The 24,989-nt window shown below is 37.8% G+C and overlaps 1 protein-coding gene across 1 annotated transcript in view; it reads left to right on the top strand.

The window, feature by feature from the left end:
- Window positions 1-24,989, top strand: part of KIF13A (kinesin family member 13A) — a 118,447-nt gene that overhangs the window by 54,852 nt on the left and 38,606 nt on the right. Inside the window, exons 5-15 of the mRNA XM_075728202.1 lie at window positions 9,622-9,714; window positions 10,226-10,406; window positions 11,442-11,529; window positions 12,841-12,975; window positions 13,512-13,624; window positions 18,785-18,896; window positions 19,296-19,508; window positions 20,475-20,585; window positions 21,694-21,828; window positions 22,950-23,080; window positions 24,869-24,955. Coding sequence (XP_075584317.1) covers window positions 9,622-9,714; window positions 10,226-10,406; window positions 11,442-11,529; window positions 12,841-12,975; window positions 13,512-13,624; window positions 18,785-18,896; window positions 19,296-19,508; window positions 20,475-20,585; window positions 21,694-21,828; window positions 22,950-23,080; window positions 24,869-24,955 — 1,399 coding nt within the window. The remainder of the gene's footprint in view (window positions 1-9,621; window positions 9,715-10,225; window positions 10,407-11,441; window positions 11,530-12,840; window positions 12,976-13,511; window positions 13,625-18,784; window positions 18,897-19,295; window positions 19,509-20,474; window positions 20,586-21,693; window positions 21,829-22,949; window positions 23,081-24,868; window positions 24,956-24,989) is intronic.

Raw genomic sequence — 24,989 nt, forward strand, 5'->3', positions numbered from 1 at the left:
AGCAGACTTCTCATTTTTACAGGGATTGGGTCATCTGAGTTGCTAGTGCCTCAGTTTATAACGGATGCAAGCTTTAAGGTGCCTGGTACACTGTTCAGGATGGATGCTTTTACATCTAAGCTATAGTGTTCTTTAATCCCCCGGAAGAGCCTTTTGTGAGGATTGTTTCTGTCATTTAAAACAAAATTGCGGTTCTGCATCAGAAATTACTTCTGACTAATGCTAGTGATGAGTGTGTGTGTTTTTTCAATGTTCTGCATTTCTGTGCACAAGAGAGGAATAAAGCATGTTCTCCTCAGATGGTGTGGTTATTTCAGGTCTTTCAAGTCATTCATAGTCTGGTTGTTCAGATCCCTAATGTTTTTGAGTGATCAGCTTTGTGACTCCTTCCTCCCAAAAGCTGGATAATCCAGGCAAGATTGTAATACCAGTAGTTAGTTTCCTCATAACTGGATTTGAGTATTAGCATATTCATACTTTATAAGAGGACTTATTTTCATAGACAGCTCTGAACACTGGGATTTCAAGGCTGTGGTCTGTGGAAAGGAGAAAAAAAATAGCATTCAGTTCAGATATTCATATTACGAAGTTTTGTGGCCCATAAGAAATCTTGAAGTTTGATAGGGTTAATTAGCTAAAAGTTTGAGATCAGTGGCCTAATAAATGAATTGTCTCATACTTGTGTTAAAATATATCTCTGCTGTAGCCTCTGGTATCAAATCCCAAATCTTAGAGGTTGCACTTGATCATCGATTCTGCTGTATTTCTTATTTGTCTGAGCAAAGATAGGTTTCTTCAGGGAAAAAGGTCTGCATCAGTTTGTCTTTCAGTAACTGTGTTTGCACTGAGCGGGTGCGCTGCGCAGTAGTCATAGTTCAGGCTGCTAGAGCCACGGGAGCACGCAGCACCTCCTGTTGTGCCTGCACGCCTCCATTTCCTTTTAAAGGAGAGAGGTGGTGATATGCACCCAGATCTTGGCCCCAGGTGCCCCGTGCAGATGGGAGCTGCATCTATTGGGTGCACCGTGGTGCTAACCCGTTTGTAGAGAAGAAATAAACCAGAGAAACACCCCTAACCAGTTAAACTTGTTTCTGTCTCGGTTTAACCCACCTCCAGGTGAACGCAGTGGGGTTCTAGATCTGTTTTTGAGTCAAAACTAGATTTCTGTAGCCTCTTTCAGAAGTCATCATTGAATTCTTCTTATCTGAGAACTAAAGTTTTATTATCTGTATGCACATGAACCTCTTGTCTGATTGGACTCCAGAAAGCTGCTGCCTGCATCTCTTACATTTTCTTACTGGCCAGAAGGCTATAAGGTGGTGTTTTGCCCATTCCAGATAATGTTTCTGCCTGGAAAACAAAACAAAACTGTTTTCCTTGTTTTTTTCCAGAAATATGGTAAGAATGGGAGCTTCGAGACTTGCATGTGTATATAAAAACCAATGCTTTCACTGATTTTTTTTTTTTTTTTTTTTTTTTTTTTTGCATGGTCTTGAAGTTAACTTGTGATTTCCAGACCTCATGTTGTAGAACATAATGAATTTGGGAGAATATAAAAAAAAATTTTTTAAAAATTGTCTGGGTTGTTGGCTTGTTCACTTGCTTCTGTGTGAACTGATACTATCCTGTACTATAGTAGCGTTTCTTGGTTTAGAGCCGGCAAACCAAATGCCGAAATGGCAAGATTTCAGTTTTTATATATTTGTAGTATTAAGTTGCCCTAAGTCTTTTTCACAGCTTGGCCTAAATTACTGTACTAAACAAAAAAATACAGTAACTGGTTTTGGTTGGGGTTTTTAATAGTTCCTTGCTTCATGGAACAAGCCCCCATTGTTCTAGGCACCTTGCAAATATACATGTTGTCTATGTCCAGAGATCGTACCAGAGACTGTTACAGAATTAACAAGCTTCAGACTCCAAACAAGCCACCTGACAGGTTGAGTTTTTGAGCTAAACAGTAATTTCTTGGTTAGACCCTGGACTACAGAAGGGGTGCTGATCTGGAAGCTAGATAGATGCATTAAATACTCCCTGTCTAAGTAACTCTACATGCATGTGTAAGTTTAATGGCATTGGCAAGAGCAGTGATTAGTTGCAGAATTAAAAGGAAACACATATAAAGCTTGAAAGCTAAGTCCAGAGTGCTTGTAAATGTAAGTAACATATGAGCTTCAAGCTTAATTAAAATTCTTGAAATAAAGGTATGCGAGACAATTTTAATTACTTGAAAAACCCTTCTATCTGCATCACAGAAATACAGTGGAAGATGTGACCGTGGAAGGTTTAACAAGAAATTCTCAAGTACCAGGCTACCCTATCAGTCATCACTTTCTGTGCAAAACCAAAACATGTTCATCTTGCATTACATTGAATAGATCTATTGTTGTGTATATCATACTATAGTAAAGGTTTTGTCAATTGGTACGTGGGACATCAGAAAACCCACAGAATGGTGTGCACCACAGACAACGTATGTCTGAATTCTGTGTTGACTTACGTGGATAACTCTTCCATGTTATTTTTTTAAAAAATGTCAACAAAACCAACATTTGTGCTTTCCTGGAAATGTGCATTTGTTACAGGATCCTTAAAGCTATCACACATGATTATGGGCTGGTTTTATTTTTCACTTTGCTGATTGATCTACAGTACTACTGGTACTTATTAGTATTGTTTGCACAAGAACAAGATTCTTGTTTGGATAAACTTAATTGCATCGGTAATTGGTAACAATTCTTAGGCTGTGGGGGAGCAAGGCTGACCCTAAAATGGTATTAGCTATCTTTTTCTCTTATCTCACAGAATGAGTTTAGCATATCTTAATCTTTTTTTTTGGCTGAAGCTAAAGCTTATTTTGTATGTACCGATTTTCGTTCTGAGCTCATATTCAGGTAGTACAGGGCTTCTTATTCCAGTTTGAAAGTCACCTTCTCTTTCTGGCATTTGAAAACATGGGGATTGTTGCTGTGAAGGCCTAATGCTGTGTGTTTAGGTTCTAACTTATATTTCAGTAACTCCATATGCACAAAGTAGTAAACTTTTGGCGTTTTTTTAATGATCATGTTACAGAAGTAGGCTGTTGGTAGCAGAATTGCTTTTTTAGCAATTTTTTTTTTTCACTGAAGTGGAAACTGGGTTCTAAATTGTAAAATGATACAACAGTGTCACTAACATAAATAGTGAAAATTACCTTCATGTGAGATAAAATATCTAGAGAGGGCATTTTTGCAGCTCTCCTTGCAGGACTGTATCTTTCATGAAGACAGCGGGGAGTCTGGAGCACAGAAGAGGAGTAAGCTCTTTCACAAGACCTTTGTGGAAGTGGTGCTTGGGTTTCAGATACTGCAAGAGGTGGAGGCCCTTTAACAATTTAATATGCCAGCTTAGAGATTGCAAGATGCAGAACCCCTTCTTAAGACTGAAAAGGAAATGTTTATGTTAAAGTCTTTCTTGTTTTAATCCAACGAATTAGCAGGTAGAACATTACTCCCACTACTGAGGCTGTATGTTTATGAACAATTTGTGGCTACTTTGTTCCAAGCAAGGAAGTGTTGCAAACCTCTGGGTTTGAGCTGATCATCACATGCTAGCGTCTCGGCCTTTTTTCTTATGATTTAATTCTGAAGACATAGTTGGGTATTTGGCGAGTATATGAGCCTCTTACCTGAAAAGAAAAAAATAACCAAAATGGGTCAATGAAATAGATTTTTGAGGAGGGAGGGGAATTTGGTTATAGGACAGAATGAGTTTGCCTTGATCTGGAAAACAGATGAGCTTTGTCTGGTAGCCTATAGGAGAAGTGTTTTGAGAGTATGCAAAATGGCTCCTTATTACCATTTGTTTCTTGACTTGAATGGGCCAAGAGTCAGTTCATGGATAAGGACACACCTGCTTGCCTTGAAAAGCTCACAGACACAAATAACAGCTCGGCATTTTGGTGAAGGGGAGGACACTGAGAAATTCTCAGAGACGGGAACAAAGAATTCTTTTTACAAGCCTAGACAACAGTAAGAGCCTATTGAAGTCTGCAATGAAGTGGATTTTTAAAAGGGAGGAAAGAAACTCTTCAGCTTGGGAAGGATTCAAGAGATGGTATAAATAACTACAGTAACACTTAGGCAGGTCCATTCCAAGGACCCCCACACTGTATTGACTTGACTGGATTTTTCTTAAACTCCCTAAGCTGCATCACATTTGGCCTGAAATTTCAGATCTGTGTTTCTGCAGGCCGCGTTGTCCTGAGAGGCTAAACACCTGACTTTGGGCTAAGCTATAATTTTATATGAAATATATATATGCTGACTACTGCTCTTCCAGCAGTTGTTTTAAAAGGAAACAAACCAGGCAAGTGGCCTAAAGAACTGTACGCTTCTACCGTTGTGAAAGATTAAGTTGTGGATTTTGAGCAGACAGGAGCGTCTGTCTGTCTGTAGTTTAGGCCTACCCATTTAAACTGTTATGTGGGAGAAGCCTATCCCTGTCTTACTCTTCCCTTGACTCTTTTGTTTTTTAGAGGAGACTCTGCATGGTATGTAGGACTTAATTTTGTGTCACACAGCTGACACCTGAGCTGTACATTTTTGGGGAGACTTAGTTATTCAGTATGATTTTAGCACTGTACGGGTCAGGCACTTAAAATGTAGACATTGCGGCATCTAATTTGAAGCGTTCAAGACCTTTTGGTGGATTAAAGCTCTGAGCATTAAAAACTCCAGTGGTTTGTCAATACTGTAGTGTTAGGCTGCAGTAGTTAAATGATGCTAGCTGTTGTGCTTTTAGGTTCTTGTTAAGGTGAACCGTAGGCATCTCTTTTCCAGTTTTAGAGAGATTCTTTTGAAACTGTTACTTAGCAGAGTTTTTAATAATTCTGATCTCTGCAGATCAAGTTTTCTTTTAACTACTAGATCATGGAACCAACTGCAATTTATTGCTGGCAAGATTTCCTCATTAAAATGTTCTCGGTTAGAGATTAAGCCATAAAGAGGCTTGACTTTTCAGTGTTGTACGTAACAAGTTGTTACTTGGTTCTAGCTATTTTTGCTGTGTAAGGGAGAGGGTTTCAGGAATGGCAGCGATGTGTCATAATGTTGCAGTCATGACCTGGCTGAATGAACCTGTGCTAATATGAGACAGTTATCCCTATTTCAGATTCACAGGTTGTTGTGAACTAGAAATACTAGACATCTAAAAACCAGACACTGAAACTAATTTTTGTTACAGTACATCTTGAATGTGTTTGTCGCTAAATGAGCAGATCTTAGGAAAGAGGGTAACTGTTAACTGCCTTTTTAAAAGGGAGTTTTGTTGGAAAGGGTGTGGCCCTTTTTCCTTCCCTCACTTTTCTTCCCTCTCTTCTCTTCCGTCTGCTATCTGTCACCAGTCTAGCGAACTTGAGAATGTTTAAATTTTATTTGTAAATAGCTTCATTTTGCAGATTGCGAGAACAGGTCCTAGGGTTCCTCTGCAACGTGTAGGTTTCCCTGGGAACACTGTCAAACCAGATCTCTGGATCCGGGGCTTCAGAAACTGTAAGGGAATGATTTGGAGGAAGAGAAGGGGAAAGAGCATAGAGATATAAGAGAGAATACTTAAATATCTCGTTCTGAAAATGATGTGTGGTATTCTTGCATGTCAAGGTATGTATTTATCTTTCTATTTTCAGGGACTTTTAATTATCTTACATATTTTGTGATTTTAAATGTTCTAATAATTTATTCTGGCTCAGAAATTCCAACTAAGATTTTCACATGCAGCTCTGTGGGTAGATAATGTGAAGGTTTTAGTTTAGATTTGTTAATAATTTAATAGCCACTATTAACATGTGCACTTCCATACTTAGCTACCTTTACTTTGCTTTATATTTTTGCCATTGAAATAATCAGCCATTTCAGTAACCTACTTCAGAGAAAATGTGAAAAAAATTTTTAGCTTCTAAGTGCCATACTAAACACCCTTGATGCATGGTAACAGCACAAGCATGGCATTTTAAAGTTCCAGGAATATATGTAGGTTAAAAATATAAATCAGAGAGGAGCACGGGTTTCCTTTAGCTTTCAGGTAAGTCACAGATACCATTTTGAATGCTGAAATCTGCAATATCTTTAGTGTGATTATTGCTAAAAAATAAATGTTTATTATCTCGGTTTATGTATTTATGGAAGAATGTCAGAGCATATCAGATTAGTGAACATGTGAAAATATTCACATGTCCTAAAAAAATCCTAAAAGTTGATGGAAAGATTCTTGGGTTAGTCTGCTGGTGGAAGTGGCCTTCTGAGGGGTTGAGAGTTACTCATTTCATCTTTCTTAGATGTTTCTGCTGTTGGTATCAGGTTTGCAGTTGCACTTGTCAAAATGCACAGATAATATCTTGAAGCTATGAAGACAGTTACAGCTGTCTGGTGAAAGTGGAGAAGACTTCCATACTGGCTTGATGTTGCTTTCCAGTACATCTTCAGAACCGAGTGGGCATCCACCAGTGTTTCTCAGGTTTCGATTAGCAGAGCATCCCTAACTCGTGGGTAACAGGGTTTCCCACCTTGCAGCATTAGGGGCACTGCCACATGCGCAGTAAGTGGAGTTACAGAGCATCTAGCAACATTGATTTATCTTTCTCACTGTGTGATTCCAGGTTAACAGTCTTGCTCCTTAAAATAAAGAAAACGAGATTATTTATACTGTGGTCTGCAAGAAAAATTCACCAGACTTTGCTCCCTTTTCCTCAAAGGGATGAGCAGACAGGAGATCGTGGCCTGTGAGAATTAGCAGCTCGTACACTCATCCTGGGCTCCCTGACAGCCTTGGATATGCTTTCCCCAGATTGACTGACTGCATGTCCGTCAGTCACCTAAGGCTTGCCCATGTTATGAGCAGAAGATGGGAGAGGGGACGGGTGTTTCAGTGTCTGGCCTTTAGTTGCTTCTATAAGAGACTACATGGTCTTAGCCAGCTGAAAGATTGGGAATCCCTGTCTTAAAGACAATGAAGGTTGCTGTAGGGGAAATCTTTCTGTTAACTAAATAATTTTTTTTTTTTTTCTGTATTTCTCCCTTTTTCTGTAAATTAAGTTAGAATCACATTAAAACCCCTGCTTACCTCTTTAAATACTAGGTATCTGTGGAAGAAAAGTCCTATAAATAAGCAAAAGTATTAATTGCAGGCAGTTTATTTAGCCAAACAAAAATGCAGTAGACAATGGAACAGCATTATTTCTTTTGACTGTAAGTGCACATAGACATAATTCTGTATAATACAGGTTTTGTAATCAGTTTGCAAACCCACTAATAAAATTCGTGGGGGAAGCAGTAAGGTTGCTTAATGAAAAATATCAAAATCTCATGGTTGATACACTGCTACCTTCAACAGTGCACTACGTTAGCAAATGAATAAAATACCCATAACTGAAGTTTAATACCTTGTGTTCTTTTCTGTGAGTGCACTTAAAAACAAGGGTTTTTTTTCTCCCATGGTAATATGACTGGTTACTATAAACATAATTCTTTAATGACCCATTTGTCTATGTTTGTATTGCTGAGCTCTTAACTGTAATAAAAGCACCATTTTAGAATTATGTATCAGTGTCCGACTGACTTTCAGTTTTAGTGTTGACTGTTTGAAAATTAAATCTCTTCTGAAAAAAAAAATCCAGCTTTGCCTGTGAGATTTGAACTGGGTTGCTTCCCTGGTATTTAGCAGTAAGAGATTCTGTAGGTCATCTTATGGTTATCATGACTGTGCACTGTTTTTTATAACATTTTGATACGTGTTTTTTCTTGGGGAATATGGAGGAGATTACTGTTTTATTGCTGGTCAGAAGTGGGTAATAAAAGTTTTTTTCCTTTTCTGACAAATGGTTTATTCTCTAATCACAATCATTGTAGAATACATATGCTTTTTTTCTCTTAATAATTATACTCAACTTCAGTCTTTGCTTGATTTTGCGTTCTTGCTCAGCAAGATAGTGAGTGGCTCCCTGCCTGTTTGATACTTAGTAACTTCAAAACGGGCCCTCAGGAGCTGGTTGGAAAGCAAATTTTTGTGTATTGTGCAATTCTTATTAAAATCTTCTGCTAATATATTTTCTTCATTCATTCTTCAGTAGTTTAACATTCTCGGTAGCTATTTCCATGCTATTGAACAGTGCTCTCTCAACATAGATATTATAAAAAGACCAATAAGTCGAATGAGAATTGAATGAATGTGCATGGGGAAGGAGACGGAGTTATTCCAGAGTACAGCAGATTCTCCTCTGGTTTTAATTCCTGTATTCAGCATTCCTGAACTGTGTTAATCCAAGGAGCAGTACCACTTTGGAATTTTAGAAATTCAACTGGAAAGATACACGAAGACCATTTGATAGGGCATTGCTGCACTAGTTTTTCCTTTACAGCAGAAGAAGAATTAGGTTAAAGGAACGTAAAAGCAATGTAGTACTCTTTAGTCCTATTTACATGTCTGTAAGTCATTCCACAGGTTGTTCTTCAGGAGTTTTCTGGGCTACCAATTACTCAAGGATCATAGAGTATAAATATTCTCATGCAGTGTATAATAGATTATATAGATTTTCTTTTATGCCAGTATGTTCCATTTTGAGAACTATGGAAGTTGCTATTGCATCCACTGTACAAAATAATTGCTTTTAACTGACAACTGCTGAAACTAACTTACTAAAATGAGAGATGCAGCTGATCATAGCTGTTCAGAAAGTCACCAGGCAGTGTACGTAAGTTTAAAACCAAACACCAGAAAGTGTGTAAATACTGTCCTTAGCTCAGCTCTGCTTGGTTTGGGTGTACGCACAGCTGGTGTAATTCTCCAGTCAGAACTCAGAGCAGACAACCCATTGACCCTCTTTGTGGTGTACAAATTCTGGGATTTACTATTAAAAAAAAAACCCAACCCCTATGCCTATTCTCATCTTCTACATCTAAAAGATGGAAGCGTATCTAAAAACCTCCCTGGCACAGGGAGACAATTTTCAGACTGTGAAATTCTATGGCTGATGTTTCAAACTATGGATTTGCCAGAATATATCCTCAAACAGCTCTGTTGAAATCTCGTAGCCTCCTAATATGCACTTCCTGCCTGAATGTCATCGGAATGCTTTTATCTTGGTTCCAGCATCACCTTGCCACGGGGTGAATCATAATAGCTTATGGTGAAACTTGAGGCCAGTTCCCAAGAGAACAACTGCTACCATTTCTAGCATGATATTTGCTGTATCTATGATATCTTAGTTCACTAATGGGTTTCACTGCAGTTCTGTTACAGAACTCTTTTGGGTATAGTTTGTGATTAAAGAATGTATATTAATTTCAAAATTTACACTTAAATAATAAAAAATTCAGACATTATATTATTTTCTAAGCATTCAACTTACATGACACCTTTCAAAGAACTGCTCCTTTCACAGGAAAATCAGCAATATATTTAAACACAGCGGTAGCTGTTACACTGGTTTCAGGCAACGGTTTTGAACTTGTCACCAAGTTGTACATGAAATCATTTGTTCATCAGTGCACTCAATAGTAAATAATTTGCAAACCTTTGTTTTTTTTTCCTTTCGGTAGACTCTAGTCTGTTATTCAATTTAAAATAAACTTCAAAATAATTATTTTCTAGGTCAAGAAGTGGTGTTCAAGTGCCTTGGAGAAGGAATTCTTGAAAAGGCCTTTCAGGGATATAATGCTTGTATTTTTGCCTATGGACAGACAGGTGAGTCTCCTGTCCTAAAGGGGAAGAACTCTTTTTGTACACATGGGAAGTGGGAAAGAACAAAACATAAATATTAAGCTAGATAATGTTTAAAAATTGTATTTTGAAATATCATAATGTTAAATGTCAAACATTTAGCACAGGCAGTGACAATGTAAAGTTATTAAAGCAGCTCTGTAAATATGTTCCTAGTTACTACCTGTTGGGGCTGTTTTCAATGCCTGAAAGGAGTAGTTCTTACCAAAGGCTCATTCAGTCTTTTGTGTTTGAGTGTGTTCAAAGGGGTCCCAAGTAATGGCTGGGCTGAAAGAGACCTTTAAGATCATTTCTCTTTTTGTTTACCTGTAACTTGTAGTCCAAAGAGCAAGCTATCTACCTGGAATAGCATATCATGTTTTTGTGATATGTGCTTCTGGAGGAATAAAAAGAGAATTAAAACATGTGCTTCATGAACAAACGACTAGCTCAGAAACTACAGTCTAAAGCATCTTCTTCTCCTTTTTTCCTTTAGGTTCAGGAAAATCCTTTTCAATGATGGGCAATGCAGAGCAGCTGGGTCTGATCCCACGGCTCTGTTGTGCTTTATTTCAGAGAATCTCTGTGGAAGAAAATGAATCTCATACTTTTAAAGTCGAAGTGTCCTATATGGAAATCTACAATGAGAAAGTCAGAGATCTGCTTGACCCAAAAGGGTGAGTAGCTTCACTGTCCCCCACAGCCTTCCTTATTTTTGTCTGAAACTAGAAAAGTGGAAATCACTTTTGGAAGTCCTTGAGAAGGTTCTTTCAGAATGTATGTTTATAAGACTTCTTTAGAAAGGATTAGATACCAAACACCAGAAAGAAGAGAATATCCATGTAAAGCTTGTATATGAAGTAGTAACTGGTGTGGATCAATTTAAATATTAGGATACTATCATAATGATGCAAACAAATACTGTATGAAGTAGTCTACCACCAGAAAGCAAGACTATGTACAAGTAAATTCTGGGGTATTTTTGCCATATGATCCAGACTGTATTCAGGTAAGAATTTTCATCAACTAGAAGGAGTTTGAAGCTTATTTACAACTTGGTCCTCCTGGTTTAGACATTGAACTTTTTGAATGTGGAAGGGTAACACCTCGGAATATACTCACGGCACTCTTTCTTCCATTTGTCTACACAAAAATACTGGTTAGGCTCTCTGGCTTGTAGATGTCTAGACAGGAGGTAGTTTGATAGGTTTTTTTTTTTTTCAGCTGAGCATTGATATATGTGGCATATTTTTTGATTCTTGAACATAATTGCACTAGGTGAAGAAGTATGCAAGTTAGTTAAAAAGGTAGATTTGAGACTTACTTGATATATGTCAATAAAGGGTAGAAAATGCAAGACGAATTGAAGCTTTAGCAAATTGCTTGGGGGAGGGTTTTTGGTTTCTTTTTTTGTCAGCATTCTTTCTGCCAAATAAGGCATTTCAGGTTTTGTTCCAGCCACAAATACTGGGGTGGGAGGATGCATTAAAAATAATTAATGTATATAGTTTAAAACAGGTTAGATTAATTTGAGTCTTCATTGTAATTTGAGTTAAAAACAATTCTGGAAGACTTTTTTCCTGCTGTTACAATAAAAAGACATAACATGACTTCTGATATGTAGTAGATTCTTACAATTTCATAGTATAATTTCTGTTTCTCAACAAAGTTCACACTAGTGGTTTGTGCATAAAGTCTGCTTTATTCCACAGGAGTCGGCAGTCCCTTAAGGTTCGAGAGCACAAAGTATTGGGACCATATGTAGATGGCCTGTCTCAGCTGGCTGTTACAAACTTTGAGGTAAATATAAATCAGTGACAAATGTAGAAATAACACCTATGTACATAAGCACTAGGAATCTTATAAGAGATAAACTAGTGTCTATCCAAACATTTTGGTTCTTGAGTGTTTATGGTCTCTGGCAGTCGCAAAGATCTTATCTAATGCTTCAGGAGTATTTATTTCATGTAAAAAGCACTGGATTTGCCTTTATGTTGGTTAAAAATATAATAGTGGTATCTCTTTATTTTGCAGTTTTCAATGCATATAGTATACACCAAAAACACAATGTTTCCTTGACACAGGAAATATGAGGCTTCCAAAATAAGAATATGAGTCTTCCAGCATGAATTCCTTTGATTTTGTTGTTGAATATGACGTCTTACTTTATACGGGTATATTGTATGAGGAGCTACAACATGGCTTATATAATTCATAATTTAAGTCATGCCAGCATCTGAGCCCACTTGAGTTACCAAAACACATTCAAATAAATCAGTATTGTAGAAGCCAATGAACTACTATAGCTATAATGGAAATAATTAAAGTGGTGCAGTTATATGAATTGCGTAGGCCTTTCTTTTTATGAGGAAGCTTATTTGGAAATGTTGGGTTTTAAAAAATGTTCATTCTTTGTGTAGTATTATGTGGGAACCATTTTGGGTTTTTATGGGGATTTTTATTTTTCTGAAGCATCTGTGCATATTATAGAGTTATAAAAACGGCTTTTGCAGCTTTTATAGTGAATTGTGTACTTTGAAAGCACACCTTCATTCAAATTTTAGGAAATTTTGTTCATACATAGTTTTTGGCTGATGACTTTTATGAAACTGTCTTGGAAGACTCAGCAAGCACATTTATCAGGCTCACCATAGTAGTCTTTGTTTTTACGTATGTGGGAAGGTACAGGCTCCAAGTGAAGTAACTTTTTGAGCAAATTAAGTGATGATAGTACAATTCAGTAGAGACACGCGTTGTGTTGACTTGTGTAAGTATATCTGTGCTGGCCTGATTACTGGCATTAAACAATATGACTTGTAATGTGGATGTTGCCAGCATATTTCAGCAGCAGGTAAGGAGAAGGTGCATTGAATGTAGTTGCTGGGCTTTCAAGTGCAGCACTTAGAGATGTAATTTAAGGTCGTTCTGTGGAATTACATACCCTCTGTACCAGTACATCTCAAAACGTGCAAAGAATTTTCTCATTACTTCTACCTTCCTTTCTTCCTCTCTCCCACACGTACACACCCTTCCATCTAGATGGGGATTTTGTTCAGCAAGCACGATACTTGGTTTTATCCCAGCATCATTTTTTTACTCTTTTTGCTCTAGGATATTGAGTCACTGATGTCAGAGGGAAATAAATCACGAACAGTTGCTGCAACCAACATGAATGAAGAAAGCAGCCGCTCTCATGCTGTATTCAATATTATAGTGACTCAGACACTTTATGACCTGCATTCTGGTGTATGTATTTCTGTTGATTAATTTATGAAGTTGTGGTAAATTCTGCTTCTTCCGTCCTCTTCCACATAGATTATCTGTTTAGCTGTGCTTCTACCTTTAATGCCATGGGGTCCAGTAATCATAGTAATACTGGCAAGACCATAAGATTGAGAGAACCTTGGAAGAATGAGCAAGCACACCAGATGAAGCAAACAGTTGGATCACTTTTTAAGATTGTATTGCCACCATGAAACCTGTCTTAGGTCTTAACTGTTGCTGAAGTTGATATGTTTTAATGGCCTACTCTGGCAATAAGGTTATTGATGTTACTTCACAGCTGATTCTGGTTCATTAGTGCTTCAGCCCTTAACTATAAAATATATGAATGACTCTTAAAGAGCTATAAAAACTGACAATTCCTTCTTGTCTCATATCTTGAATTTGATACTTTAACCCACATTGTTATGAAGAACAGTGTTTCATGGTGCCGGTGTCAGACGTGTTAGCACTTTGTGCCGGTGTTTCTTAGCTTGTTCTCCCATGTCCCATCTGTGCAGAATTCTGGAGAGAAGGTCAGCAAGGTCAGCCTGGTGGATTTGGCTGGGAGCGAGAGAGTGTCCAAAACAGGAGCTGCAGGAGAACGTCTGAAGGAAGGCAGCAACATAAACAAGTAAGACATTGGCATACACAGGTTGCAAAGTTTAATCTTGTAAGAATCACTGTTGTTTCCCTGGCCTCCTCTCCTGGTGTGCCTGTCACAAGTCAGTTCAAATGATAGACCTTGGCAGAAGCACTTTGATACGGCTCTTTCAGTTGCTCTGTGTCAAATACCATGTGTTTCCTTACATTGGCATAGGGACCCTGATTCATACTTGACCCAGATGAGGGCTGTATGAATTTTATCTGGAAAAAGTGACAGCAGCGCTCTTTAATTAAGCATATACCTTTTGTGATTCATTTATACACCCTGTCCCCAGGCTCTTGTGTTTGTCTCATCATCTGCTTGGGGAAGAATGCAAAGTTGCAGAGTTGAATGGCTTTGTTCCAACATGTATTAAAATATGTAAGAGTATAATTCACAGTTTAAGAAAACCAGATCAGAATGAAGCTGTGTTAGTTTAGCATTGCCTTGGGCATTTGTATTCAAGCAATGACAAGTTTCAAGGCACTTTTTTACTGTAATTACTGTGTTATTGCCCAAAACAAGAATTTAGCACACTATTACCGCTGTCTTAAATATACTAATTTTCCTGGGAAAGAAAGAGTTTAACTGTTACATTAAAAGCTGCTGCTTTTTCAATTTAATTTTAAAATGTTACAAAATGTTTTGGTATTTTAAGTTAACAATGGCAGCACAAAGTGTGTTTGAACAGCATTCATACTTAAAATGATTTTAAATTACCTCTTTTTGAACATGCTTGCTCTTTCTAGCTTAATTCCTAATCTGCTTTGTGTTTAATGCATCATATTGGTAGCCATGCTGGCGTAGTCCTTGCGAAACAAAATGGTGTGCCTCTGTTTGCCTAATGGCAGGTATTGTACCTTTACCCCACAGGTTACTGGTTAAATTCAGATCAGTTTTACTAGAAACTGTATTTGTATTTTGCGTAAGCAAAGGTGAAATTAAATGTTTGTTTCTAATTCTTGGGGAAGAATTCAAATGCCAACTCTCCCAACAGCTGTTAACAAATTGCAAATGTAGCTATAGATACAGAAAGACTTCCTTTTTTTTCTCTTAGGATGTTTACTCAGTGTTAAACTTCTACAGTATCGATGCAGTAGGGTAAGGTTGTTTTTGCCCATGCTGAAACTCTTTGACAGTACGGGACTTCAGATACAAGCACCAAACTTTTCTGTAAAACATATTTTAAAAAGAAAAGTGCACGGTTTTACATTTTCCCATTAATTAAATTATTATACAGTGTAAATCTGTATTACTTAGTCCATTTATTAAGCATTCTCTATTTGAAATCTCTTTTGGAACTGGTAGGTGAAAGAGAATTCTTAGTGCTGTGCTTGGTGTCTTCTGTTAGATTTTTTGCTGTTACTCATAGCTTTAGTGAAGTCTGACTTACTGAAAGCCTCAAAATTGGTATACATGTTTTATCAGACTAGTTCTTCAGAGAACATTGTGTACAATCTTTTGGGTGTGATGTGCCTTACTTATTAGGGAAAGGCAGTAATTTTTTCTGGCATGACACAGTGTACTTAAACCTTACTACATCAGCTTCTTTTTTTTTTAATTATGTTTATTCTTTTATAAAAAAGCAGTAACTTGGATTGATAACATGCATTGTGTTTAATGACATTAAAAATGGAGCTGCTGAAATTACCTGGTAAATAAATTTGCTGCTTGCACTATGTTTTATCGCCTTGAAGAATAATGTGGAAATAACATACCTGTTGTATTTACGAAGCAGGGAAAATGTATGCTCATCTGTGCATACCAAAACTGTGTAGTGTGACATTCAGCCAGTCTCCACAGGTTTCTCTGCTCTTTTTTTTCTGCATGAAACCTGGCTAGGGCTGTGGTAGCTGCTGCTTCTGTCCCACAACTCATCCTGTTGTGAACACTCTTTCCTATCTTTGGACAGCATGTTGCAGAGGGGAGGCGATGGATTGCTCTCCCGCTTGCTGAAACAACGGAGAGTTGTGTCATTTTGTTAACATCTTCATAAAGTTGTAATAAAGATTACTTCTGTCTTTTCTCACAGCTGATGCAGAGTTGCCTTGGTGAAGGTGCTGTGTATCTGCTCTTTATTATTGAGGTTTCTGGGGGATTTACCATACCTTATAGGAAAGCTGGATGTGCTTGTCCCTCCCCAGGATGTGCTAGTTCCCAAACCAACCGTAGAAACGCGGGTGCTTGAGAACTCTTTGTGGTGTAGTCAAAGAATTTCTAGAATACAATAGTAGGAGGAAGCAGAATAAACAAGCTGCCAATTAGTGGCTCAGAAAAATACTTTCTGTGAGCAGACTGCAATTTTAACTCTGATTAGTAAAATCATAGCTGTTGTCATTCTAACTTGAGAATGCAAAAAGAAGCCTTTAAAATGTAGGTGGGGGGAAGGAATGGGTTGGGACAGGTCTGGCCGCAAGCTGATTTTAGGGAGTTTTTATGTATTCAGAGTTAACTAATAGGAAGGTGGATTCTGCTCATTGAAGAATTTGGTTGGAAGTTGTGCTGAAGTAGCTTGAATGGGTGTCATTTAGGGACAGAGTTCCCGGCGGTGAGGAAGCACTGCTTCCCTTCGAACGCTGCTGATTCAGGTCCACGGTAGGGAGTGTGTGAGCTGCCCACCGCCAGCTAGCAAGGGCAGCCTGGTCGTGCCTGAGGAAAAGAGAACAGAAAGTGTGCAGAAATGGCACTTTCCCATGCTCTTGCACCACATAAGTTCACTCTGCTGCTTCTGAACTGCCTCAGTCTGCCATGTGCTATGGGGCTTAGGCCTTCTGGTTGATTCATTATATAAGTAGTGTGAGATAGGATCAAAGTAATGACGGATCTCTGATGCATCATTTAGCATGAAGCAAAGCAGCCGATGAGTCCTGTAATTACTTTGTTGGGCAGCCATTTCTTTTACTTCTTTCCTTAAAGACGTTAAACAGTTTTGTATTATGAAATCTCAAGCAGAATACCTGAATGACTCCAGTTTGGCTTTTATTCGAGATGTTAACAGTCTTAAAATAAAATCAGTATTTATAAGGAGCAGAAATATTATCACATCTTTTAATCCTGTGTTAATAAACTGTAGCTTATAATTTCCTGTTTATTAAAACACAGTGCCCATAACTCAAATTGGTGTTGCAGCCCTGTTGTGAAATAGTTTTCAGTGACAGGCCTTTTTGAATCCCTGTTCTTCCTATCTCCCTTCTGACTGTCCTCTTCTTCCCCCTCCTTCAGTTTTTGGCTTTGGTTTTCATGTTTCCTGTCATTTAGAGAGGGAAAGATGAATCTGAGGAAAATAGGCCAGGGTGATTTTTAAACTTCATGCTCCTTGAAGGTGGACTCTATTGGGAGTATGCTGGTGCTGCTTTTCAGTTGTGCTGTAGGAGGTTGCTACGGAGCAGCATACAGCATCTTACTGTTTGTTCTCGCATGTTTAAGTACGCTGTCATCTCCATCTGTGGAGACCAGAGATTGGAGGCAAGAACCAATTCTTCCCCCATCCTCCCCCTACAGGCTTTCAGAGATTGTCAGGCTTTTGTTGAGGTCACAAACTAAAACTAACTGTCCTTTTTGCTGTGAATTTTTCAGAGGTGAATTGGAAAGTTATCCTATACACAAATTTACAAAATAGAATGCTCACTTGGGAGGTTAGATTGCCTAGTCTCTCCTTAAATTTCTTTTTCGTTTAGTTTTGCTTTTAGGTCTATGCTGTATCTTCATACCACTTTGTGCTGTACACAATATGGGACATCTTTTGTGACACATGTAATGGTTCTTGTTACCTTACCCTCAGATGTCTTCCTTGAAATACTCTTCTGCAACATTTTTGTCATTTTCTAAATGTTATTTTTGAACCGCTAGTAGTTTCAAGCAGCACTAAGGCCCTGTTACAAATATTCTGCAAACACTGCCTATCAACTAAAATAGTACTACTTTTTTGAAAAGAAAACTCAAAAGAATAGAGTGGAACAGTACAATTAAAGATTTATTTGACTATCTAATTGCAACACTGCTGAAGTTTTCCTTGTTAGTTATAAAGAATAGCTGGATAATTGGGCATGAGTATGACGGACCAGTATGCTCTTGGGCTTCAGCGCTGTCTGTTTTAAAACCCTTTAGGCATCTGTTTAATGTTCTCAGGCTCCTGAACCAGCTCATTATCTTAAACATACTCACCCCAAGAGCCCTGATGTCACTTAAAATTTACACAGGGTTGTTTAACAATTGGATAATAACATGCACATATGCTTTGCACAGATTGCTAATACAGTTACTCCTGTTGGTTAGAAGCAGTGCATGTACCAAAATGAACGAGTTATCTGTATTTTCTTCACGATTCTAGAGTGGTTTTAGGGATGTGGCTGTCTGCTAACCAATTCGGGGCTTTTCTTTTTCATGCCTATGTAACATTTTTGTAACTGGGAGATTGTTTGGTCTGTTCCCCCCACAAGAAGCTAGTGAGGCTCCACCTCAATTATAAGTCAACCCAATTGTCAAAGGACCTCCTAATTGGTCTCTCCTGATGAGCAGTCCTCCCTTGTCATGTGGTGGCTGATTAGTTACTGGTTCACCAGGCAGACTAGTTCTCCTGAGCCATAGGTGGCTTTGTCTTGAGGATGCCTCCTTATGGCTAAAGAACTGTTCAGTTTTAGTCTGTTGTTGAGCCAGTGCTCGTAAAACATCGTTTCTAGAGACAGGGGATTCTTGCTGTGCTGCCAACACTGACTCGTAACAGTGTCATGAAGCAGTGTCCCAAGATAGAAAGATTTTTAGTCTCTGAGGAAAGGTAGATGTCTAGTCAAAGACATGTACTGAAGCAGTCTGTTTTGCACTTCTCAAACTATTTTAAATACCCAAATATTTCAACTTAGTCTTCTTGGAACTTGGTCATAGTACCAGATGAGATGAAACACTGTAGATATTTTTTTTTTTTTTTCTTCCAAATATGTAACTTCAATAAATATATTGCCCTGTTTGGCAATGGGCTAGCTGATTTCCTGTGGTCATTTCCAACTCTTAAATTATTCTGATATTTTAAAAATTGGATGTGAAGTTCTGCAGAGCATAAACTAAACTCTTCAGCAAATCCCCTTTTCTGTGTTTTATTAAACTTACATTTGGAATATGTGTTAAAGGTGTTCTACTGTGTTGCATTTATAGATCACTTTCAACGCTGGGCTTGGTTATATCATCACTTGCTGACCAAGCAGCAGGGAAGGGGAAAAACAAGTTTGTGCCTTACAGAGACTCTGTACTCACTTGGCTTCTCAAGGTAATTAACATTTGCCGTTCACCCTGTACACAAGATGTCAGCTTAATAGTTTGTAGGATCATTGTAGCATGCCTCTGTGTATGTGAACTTCTCTTTTTTATTTTTAAGGAAATGAGCTAAGGAGCTCCCATTGCTGTAAGTTGTTCCAAGTAATATGGACAGCTAAGTGTATCTTGTGTTAATTCTATATAAAGTCCTATTTGGCTATTTTCAGTTACATCTGAATCAAAGCTGGTGGAGGTGGCTGGAAATGTTCATGGATCATATTGGTTAGTTTACATCCAGAGTACCTTTCAGTGTCTAAATAGTAAGCTTTGTATTTTAAGTATGTTTGTAAAGACATTGTATAGTCTTAGAACAATTTTTAATGCTCATACTTTCTGTGGATGCACTCTACAGGACAACTTGGGAGGAAACAGTCAAACTGCCATGATAGCCACAATAAGTCCAGCAGCAGACAACTATGAAGAAACACTCTCTACTCTGAGATATGCAGACAGAGCCAAAAGGATAGTTAATCATGCTGTGGTGAATGAAGATCCAAATGCTAGGGTCATCAGAGAATTACGTGAAGAAGTTGAAAAACTGAAAGAACAGCTCTCTCAAGCTGAGGTAACATAATACTCACAGTACAATGTAAACTGAGCTTCCCAAGGAAGTGTCAAACTCTGGCTGGAAGACTAGCTTTCTTTTTAAGTCTTACAAAATGAGGAAAGGAAAAGTCTTGCACTTTTTTTTTCCCCCAATAATTAACCTTGTTTCCTGAAATAAATCCAACATAATATTTGCTTGTTTTTAATAACTTTTAAATGAGGACAACATTGCACTGATGGTGACCCTTGTTAGAATAAACTGTTCTTGAAGAACTTCATGTCAAGCAGTAATTGATGCAGCACAGATAAGAGCTAGAGTACAATTTCATTCTGTATACTTACTAGCAGATTTTTTTTTTTTTTTTGCATTGGTGGACTATATAATTTGATGACATCAAATGGAAAAGTGTGAAAAGCCATAAATCTAGTATTGGACCACAGAATATGTCGGATGTTTCTCCTTGACGTCTACAAAAATCTATAAAAAATTGTCAAAACTGCAACACTGAAACCATCAGCAATTTGTTTTACTGCCTTAACAGTTAACACTGAGATTGCTGCTTATCTTAGATTTATACTTCTAATTGGAGAGTAAAGTATCAGGGTAGGATAGTTTACTTGGTGAAGAAGGACCTTGCAGTTGAACTTCAGACAGCTAAGACTTAAAAGTTTTTAAATATTCACATATTTTTATACAGACACTGAAGCTTAAGTAGCCAGGCCCAGAGATTTTGTTGGTTCCATTAGCCTCTGGAGCTGCGTTGATCTTGAGCTGTTTCAGATCTGGACTTATTAGAGGTTTATTCTGTCCTCGTCCTTTGCAAGTGACCGGTTTCTTCATCTTCTGCCATGAAAAACCTGGGGATATAGTTAAAATCTATACTTGTTGCATTTCATATTATGTTGCTGTGTTCAGTTTCCTTGTGCAAGCAGGTGTTGCAGTGGGAAGAGTCGCTGAAGGTTTTTGTTAATTTCTGTCTTTTAGGCCATGAAGGCACCAGAACTGAAGGAAAAATTGGAAGAATCTGAAAAACTAATAAAAGAGCTAACAGTCACCTGGGAAGAAAAGCTAAGGAAAACAGAAGAAATTGCACAGGTATTTTGGAAATCTTGAGGAGGAAAGGCCAGATACTCATATAGTGCAAGTCAGCTGAATTTCATGAGCTTTAGTGGACTGTGCTGTCTTCCCTACCAGCTATTTAGAATTTGTCTGGTTTTTTGTCTTTTCCACTGGTTTCTGTTTTTTTTTTTAAAGTCTAAATTTCATTAGAATAGATGTGGTTGTATCATGATATCATTGATAAAAGCTAATATTTGATTTTAAAATAAAACATCAAAATATGTTTGGGCAGCTCATTCATTTATAAGACCACAGTGGGATCTTGGATGGAAGTGACTAAGAAGATAAAGCATTACAAAAGGATCAGAATTTTGGGCAGTATTTGTTGCTTTTGCTTTTAGTGACTTCTTAACCAGAGAAAGAAAATGTGTACAGGTATTCACTAATGTTTGTTCATTATTATTGTACTTAAAATAAGACTTCTGGGTTCCAGTGTACTTTTCCATCATTTCCACCATCTGTAGCTTGGTGAACAAGTATTGTTGGCTTCCTTTTCTAGTCCTAATGTTTGAGAAGCGTTCTGTGGTGCAACCACCGTTTAAATAAAAAAAAAAAAAAAGGCGCGGGGAAAACCCAAACCAAACCCAACCAGCCAGACAAAAACCCCCAACCCCCAAACTGTAGCAAAGCAGAAGACATGTGTGATCAAGTAGATGCTTTAGCTGAATTAATAGTAATACTGCAAAAGAATAAACTGTGGCATGCTATTTTCTAAATTATCTATGACTGATTATCTTTGAAGTAATTGCAACTGAGACTAGTTTTTAACATAGAGGTTCAGAGCCACATTGTGTTACTTACGAGTAGCTCTAATAAAATCAATAGGACTGCTTAGGTAAGTAAGTGCTGCTTTGGGGAAGCAGGTGTTTGAGGATTAGATCTAACTTTTTCTTGTGTGTAAGAAGTAAATTCTGTTAAACATACGGTACTTGGCCAACATCTTAAGTTCTGTTTCTGGTAGCGATATACAGAATGTACATTCAGCATGTACATCTTCAGCTTTACTTGCTCTGCTTTCATTTACTAGCTGTACATGTGTCTGCATATTGCAGCAGGCAAGATTAACCTATTTTTGTGCTTGCAGGAGAGGCAAAGACAGCTAGAGAGCATGGGAATTTCCCTTGAGTCTTCAGGTATCAAGGTTGGGGATGACAAGTGTTACCTGGTGAACCTGAATGCAGACCCTGCGCTCAATGAGCTTTTGGTTTACTATTTAAAGGTAAGAATGTGAACAGGATGTTTACACAGAATGAAAGGACACCTGTTTATTGTTTTGAATTTCTTAGGCTTTTGTTATCCCTTTGCAGTTCAGCTTCATTGTCTTCCTAATTGATCTCCTGATTGCCAACAGTGGGAGAAATGCTCAGTGTGTGCCAGTGTTGTGATAAATTCTAGCTTTTCCAGACAGGATGTGAATAGAATTGCCTTTTGGACCGAACTTGAAGTGAGAGCCTCATGTTAGATGCTTCTTTTCATTTAGTGAACTGAGGATTGCTTTAAATATTCAATGAGTTAATCATAAAGAGATGATGTTTAGTAGTAGTCAGTAAGAGTAAACATAGTCTTCGATGACAGAAGAGCTTAAGAAAAAGAGAAAGTGGGGGAAGAACTGTTAAAAATTTACAGAAATGTATTTTCCTAGCGCCACTAGCTTTCATACCATTCTGTTTAGCATAGTTTCATGTCAGGGTGGAATAGTGTCAAATACAAACCTATTAAGTTTGTAAGGAAATGTGAGATCCTTGTCAATTAAGATATGAAAGACTGTCCTGTCTATTTTTAGAGTTACTTTTCTACTTTAGTGGCTGAGATAGGGATTCTGCATTTGAACAGTAGCAAGTAAAGCACAACTTCTCTAAACAACAGCAAACCAAAGTATTTCAGCAGAATTTACAATATGACTTGAAATTATGTAGAGATTAGTATGTTGAGTTGCTATATAGCTGCTTTCTGAAAAGCAGCCAACTCCGTGCACCTTGTTTTACTATTCATATTGTCCTCTGTTACATATGCCTATATGACATGGCTGGTTTTCTTCGCTATTTGCATTTATTGCTTATATGCAAGCATAGTCTGAGAATATTTTTAAATCAGAATTTGTTTGTCAGCTGCTTTATTTTGCTTTATCTAAAACTGTATGAACATAAAGTGCAGAGCAGAAGAACAGTTTGTGTGTGACCTTTACAGTCTTCAAATCTGCTCTGGCACCATTCTGCTCTATATAAGTGCTTAGCAAAGGAGAGCACATAGATTGTGCAGTCTCAGTGCTTCAGCTAATATTTTCTTAGTTATATAAACAGTGATAGTTTGCTTGTCTCTTAGTAACAGCTTATTTTCTAGGATCACACAAGAGTTGGTGCAGACACCTCTCAGGATATACAGCTCTTTGGTATAGGAATCCAACCAGAACACTGTGAGATTGATATTGCTTTAGATGGAGAAGTCACACTCACACCAAAAGAAAATGCAAGGTAAGGAAGATCAGCAGCACTTTTCAGTGAAGTGTTTGCTTTTCTTTACCAGAAGATAATTGGCATGCATTTTATTTTACATGGTCAGAAGTACCTTACATTCCAATCAATGAGTAGCTTCAGTATAGGTGACTTAAACAGATACTTTGAAGTGAAATTCAGCGATAAAACTGAGATTTCCCCACACATATACACACCCACCCACTCTGCAGCATAACAGGCTGTCAGTGGTTTGGCTCAGAATACACCATTGCAAGAAGCTATTTAGTAGGAATGAGGGACCATCGCTTGGCTTTATCTTGGGTGGTAACAGGATCACTGAGACACTGCTGGCGGTCCTGACCTGTGCAATGGGATAGTAGGCTGTGTGTTGATAGGGGAGGATAAATTGTGCCTCGTGAGTAGTTCCTGTTGTAAAACTCAGTATTTTGTGAGAACGAGGTGTTTTAAAGATCTGAAGATCTTTAAATTCTTTTCTAAATATTTAATTTCTGTTGTGTCTAGGAAATACGCAGTGTGAAGTCGCATTTCTCTTTTTGTTTCTACTTCTGTATTTTAATTCTTTTTTCATTTTGGGGGCACTGTGGCTTGGGTGGAATTGTAAATGTCACTTCATCTCCAGTGGCGTGTGATAAGCAGTACCTTTGTCCTAGTTAACAGTCATGCTGCTTGATTGAAATCTGAATACCTAAATATGTATAGACTAGTATTAGAATGAGAAACCAAAGTCTGAGAGACACCTTTTAAAAAACATCCGATCTCTTTCACTCTGCCTTCAGTAAAATACCTCTTAGCATTTGCGTTTTTCTTCTGCAGCCTACAGTACAAAATTTCAAACGTAAGGGATTCAGACTTGTGGTGATAGTTACTGTACTGGAAATCCGTCATTTTGACTGGCAAGAACAAAGGCACATGTCAGTGGAAAACTGTATTTTGTTTTACTCATGCCTGATCTGCAATGCTTAAGTAGCTGTTCTTAAGATACTAGTGTCAACAGAAATTTAGTTACCAGAATGTCATTGCGGGGGAGGGGGGGGAATCTGGTTTTAAATCAAATGCTTACATGTTTGTGTTGACTTAGTTGAGAGAGACAGCTGAATACAGAACACTGCAATCTGAAAAGGCTTTTTTCATTTTACTTAAGGTTTTTTTCCCTTTCAGATAAAATGTTCTGCTTTGTGATTCGCATATGCGAAAGTTCAACAGCTCCGTTTTTCCCATTTTGTGATTGAAACTTAAATACAAAGAAACCTAAATGCAAATACAGCAGTATAGCAGTTGTTCACCAAAGTAGACCCTTGTTACTAATAGAGACTCCATTTGTTGAAAAAATGAAACTTGGATCTAAGGGGCTTTTCTTACGCTTGAATGCCAAGTATGTTAACAGTCTGTTTTACAACTATGTTGACTAACTTACATCTTGGAGAGCTTTTATCAGTAGGATTTGCATGCAACCAAGTTTACAGACTGTTTATAAGAAGCAGGCAGTGACCCAGTTTGAGAAATGGGCAGTTAAAAGAAAACTGTGCAACTAAAAGCAACCTTGTCTGTATGTTTACTGAAGAGTTGTATCGGCCAAAGCTGGAGGGGAAAGGTGCTTTGTGTTTAATTCTGACAGTAGAAATCAGACCAGTAACTTTCCCATTGATTCTTTAGTGAGAACCTAGCAGATTTGTGCATCACAGGATATAAACCACTGTCTGTAGATGGGAGAAACAGTAGATCTTGTAGTTACTTTTCAACCTTTTATTTTTAGGATTTCTCTGAAATTGTATTTTCTTCTTTCAGATCCTGTGTAAATGGTACACTGGTATGTTCTGTCACTCAGTTATGGCATGGAGATAGAATATTATGGGGCAACAACCACTTTTTTAGGTAATAGTTGATATTTACATTCCAGCCTCTTTAC

Source organism: Pelecanus crispus, chromosome 2, assembly GCF_030463565.1.
Source record: "Pelecanus crispus isolate bPelCri1 chromosome 2, bPelCri1.pri, whole genome shotgun sequence".
Classification (NCBI taxonomy): domain Eukaryota; kingdom Metazoa; phylum Chordata; class Aves; order Pelecaniformes; family Pelecanidae; genus Pelecanus; species Pelecanus crispus.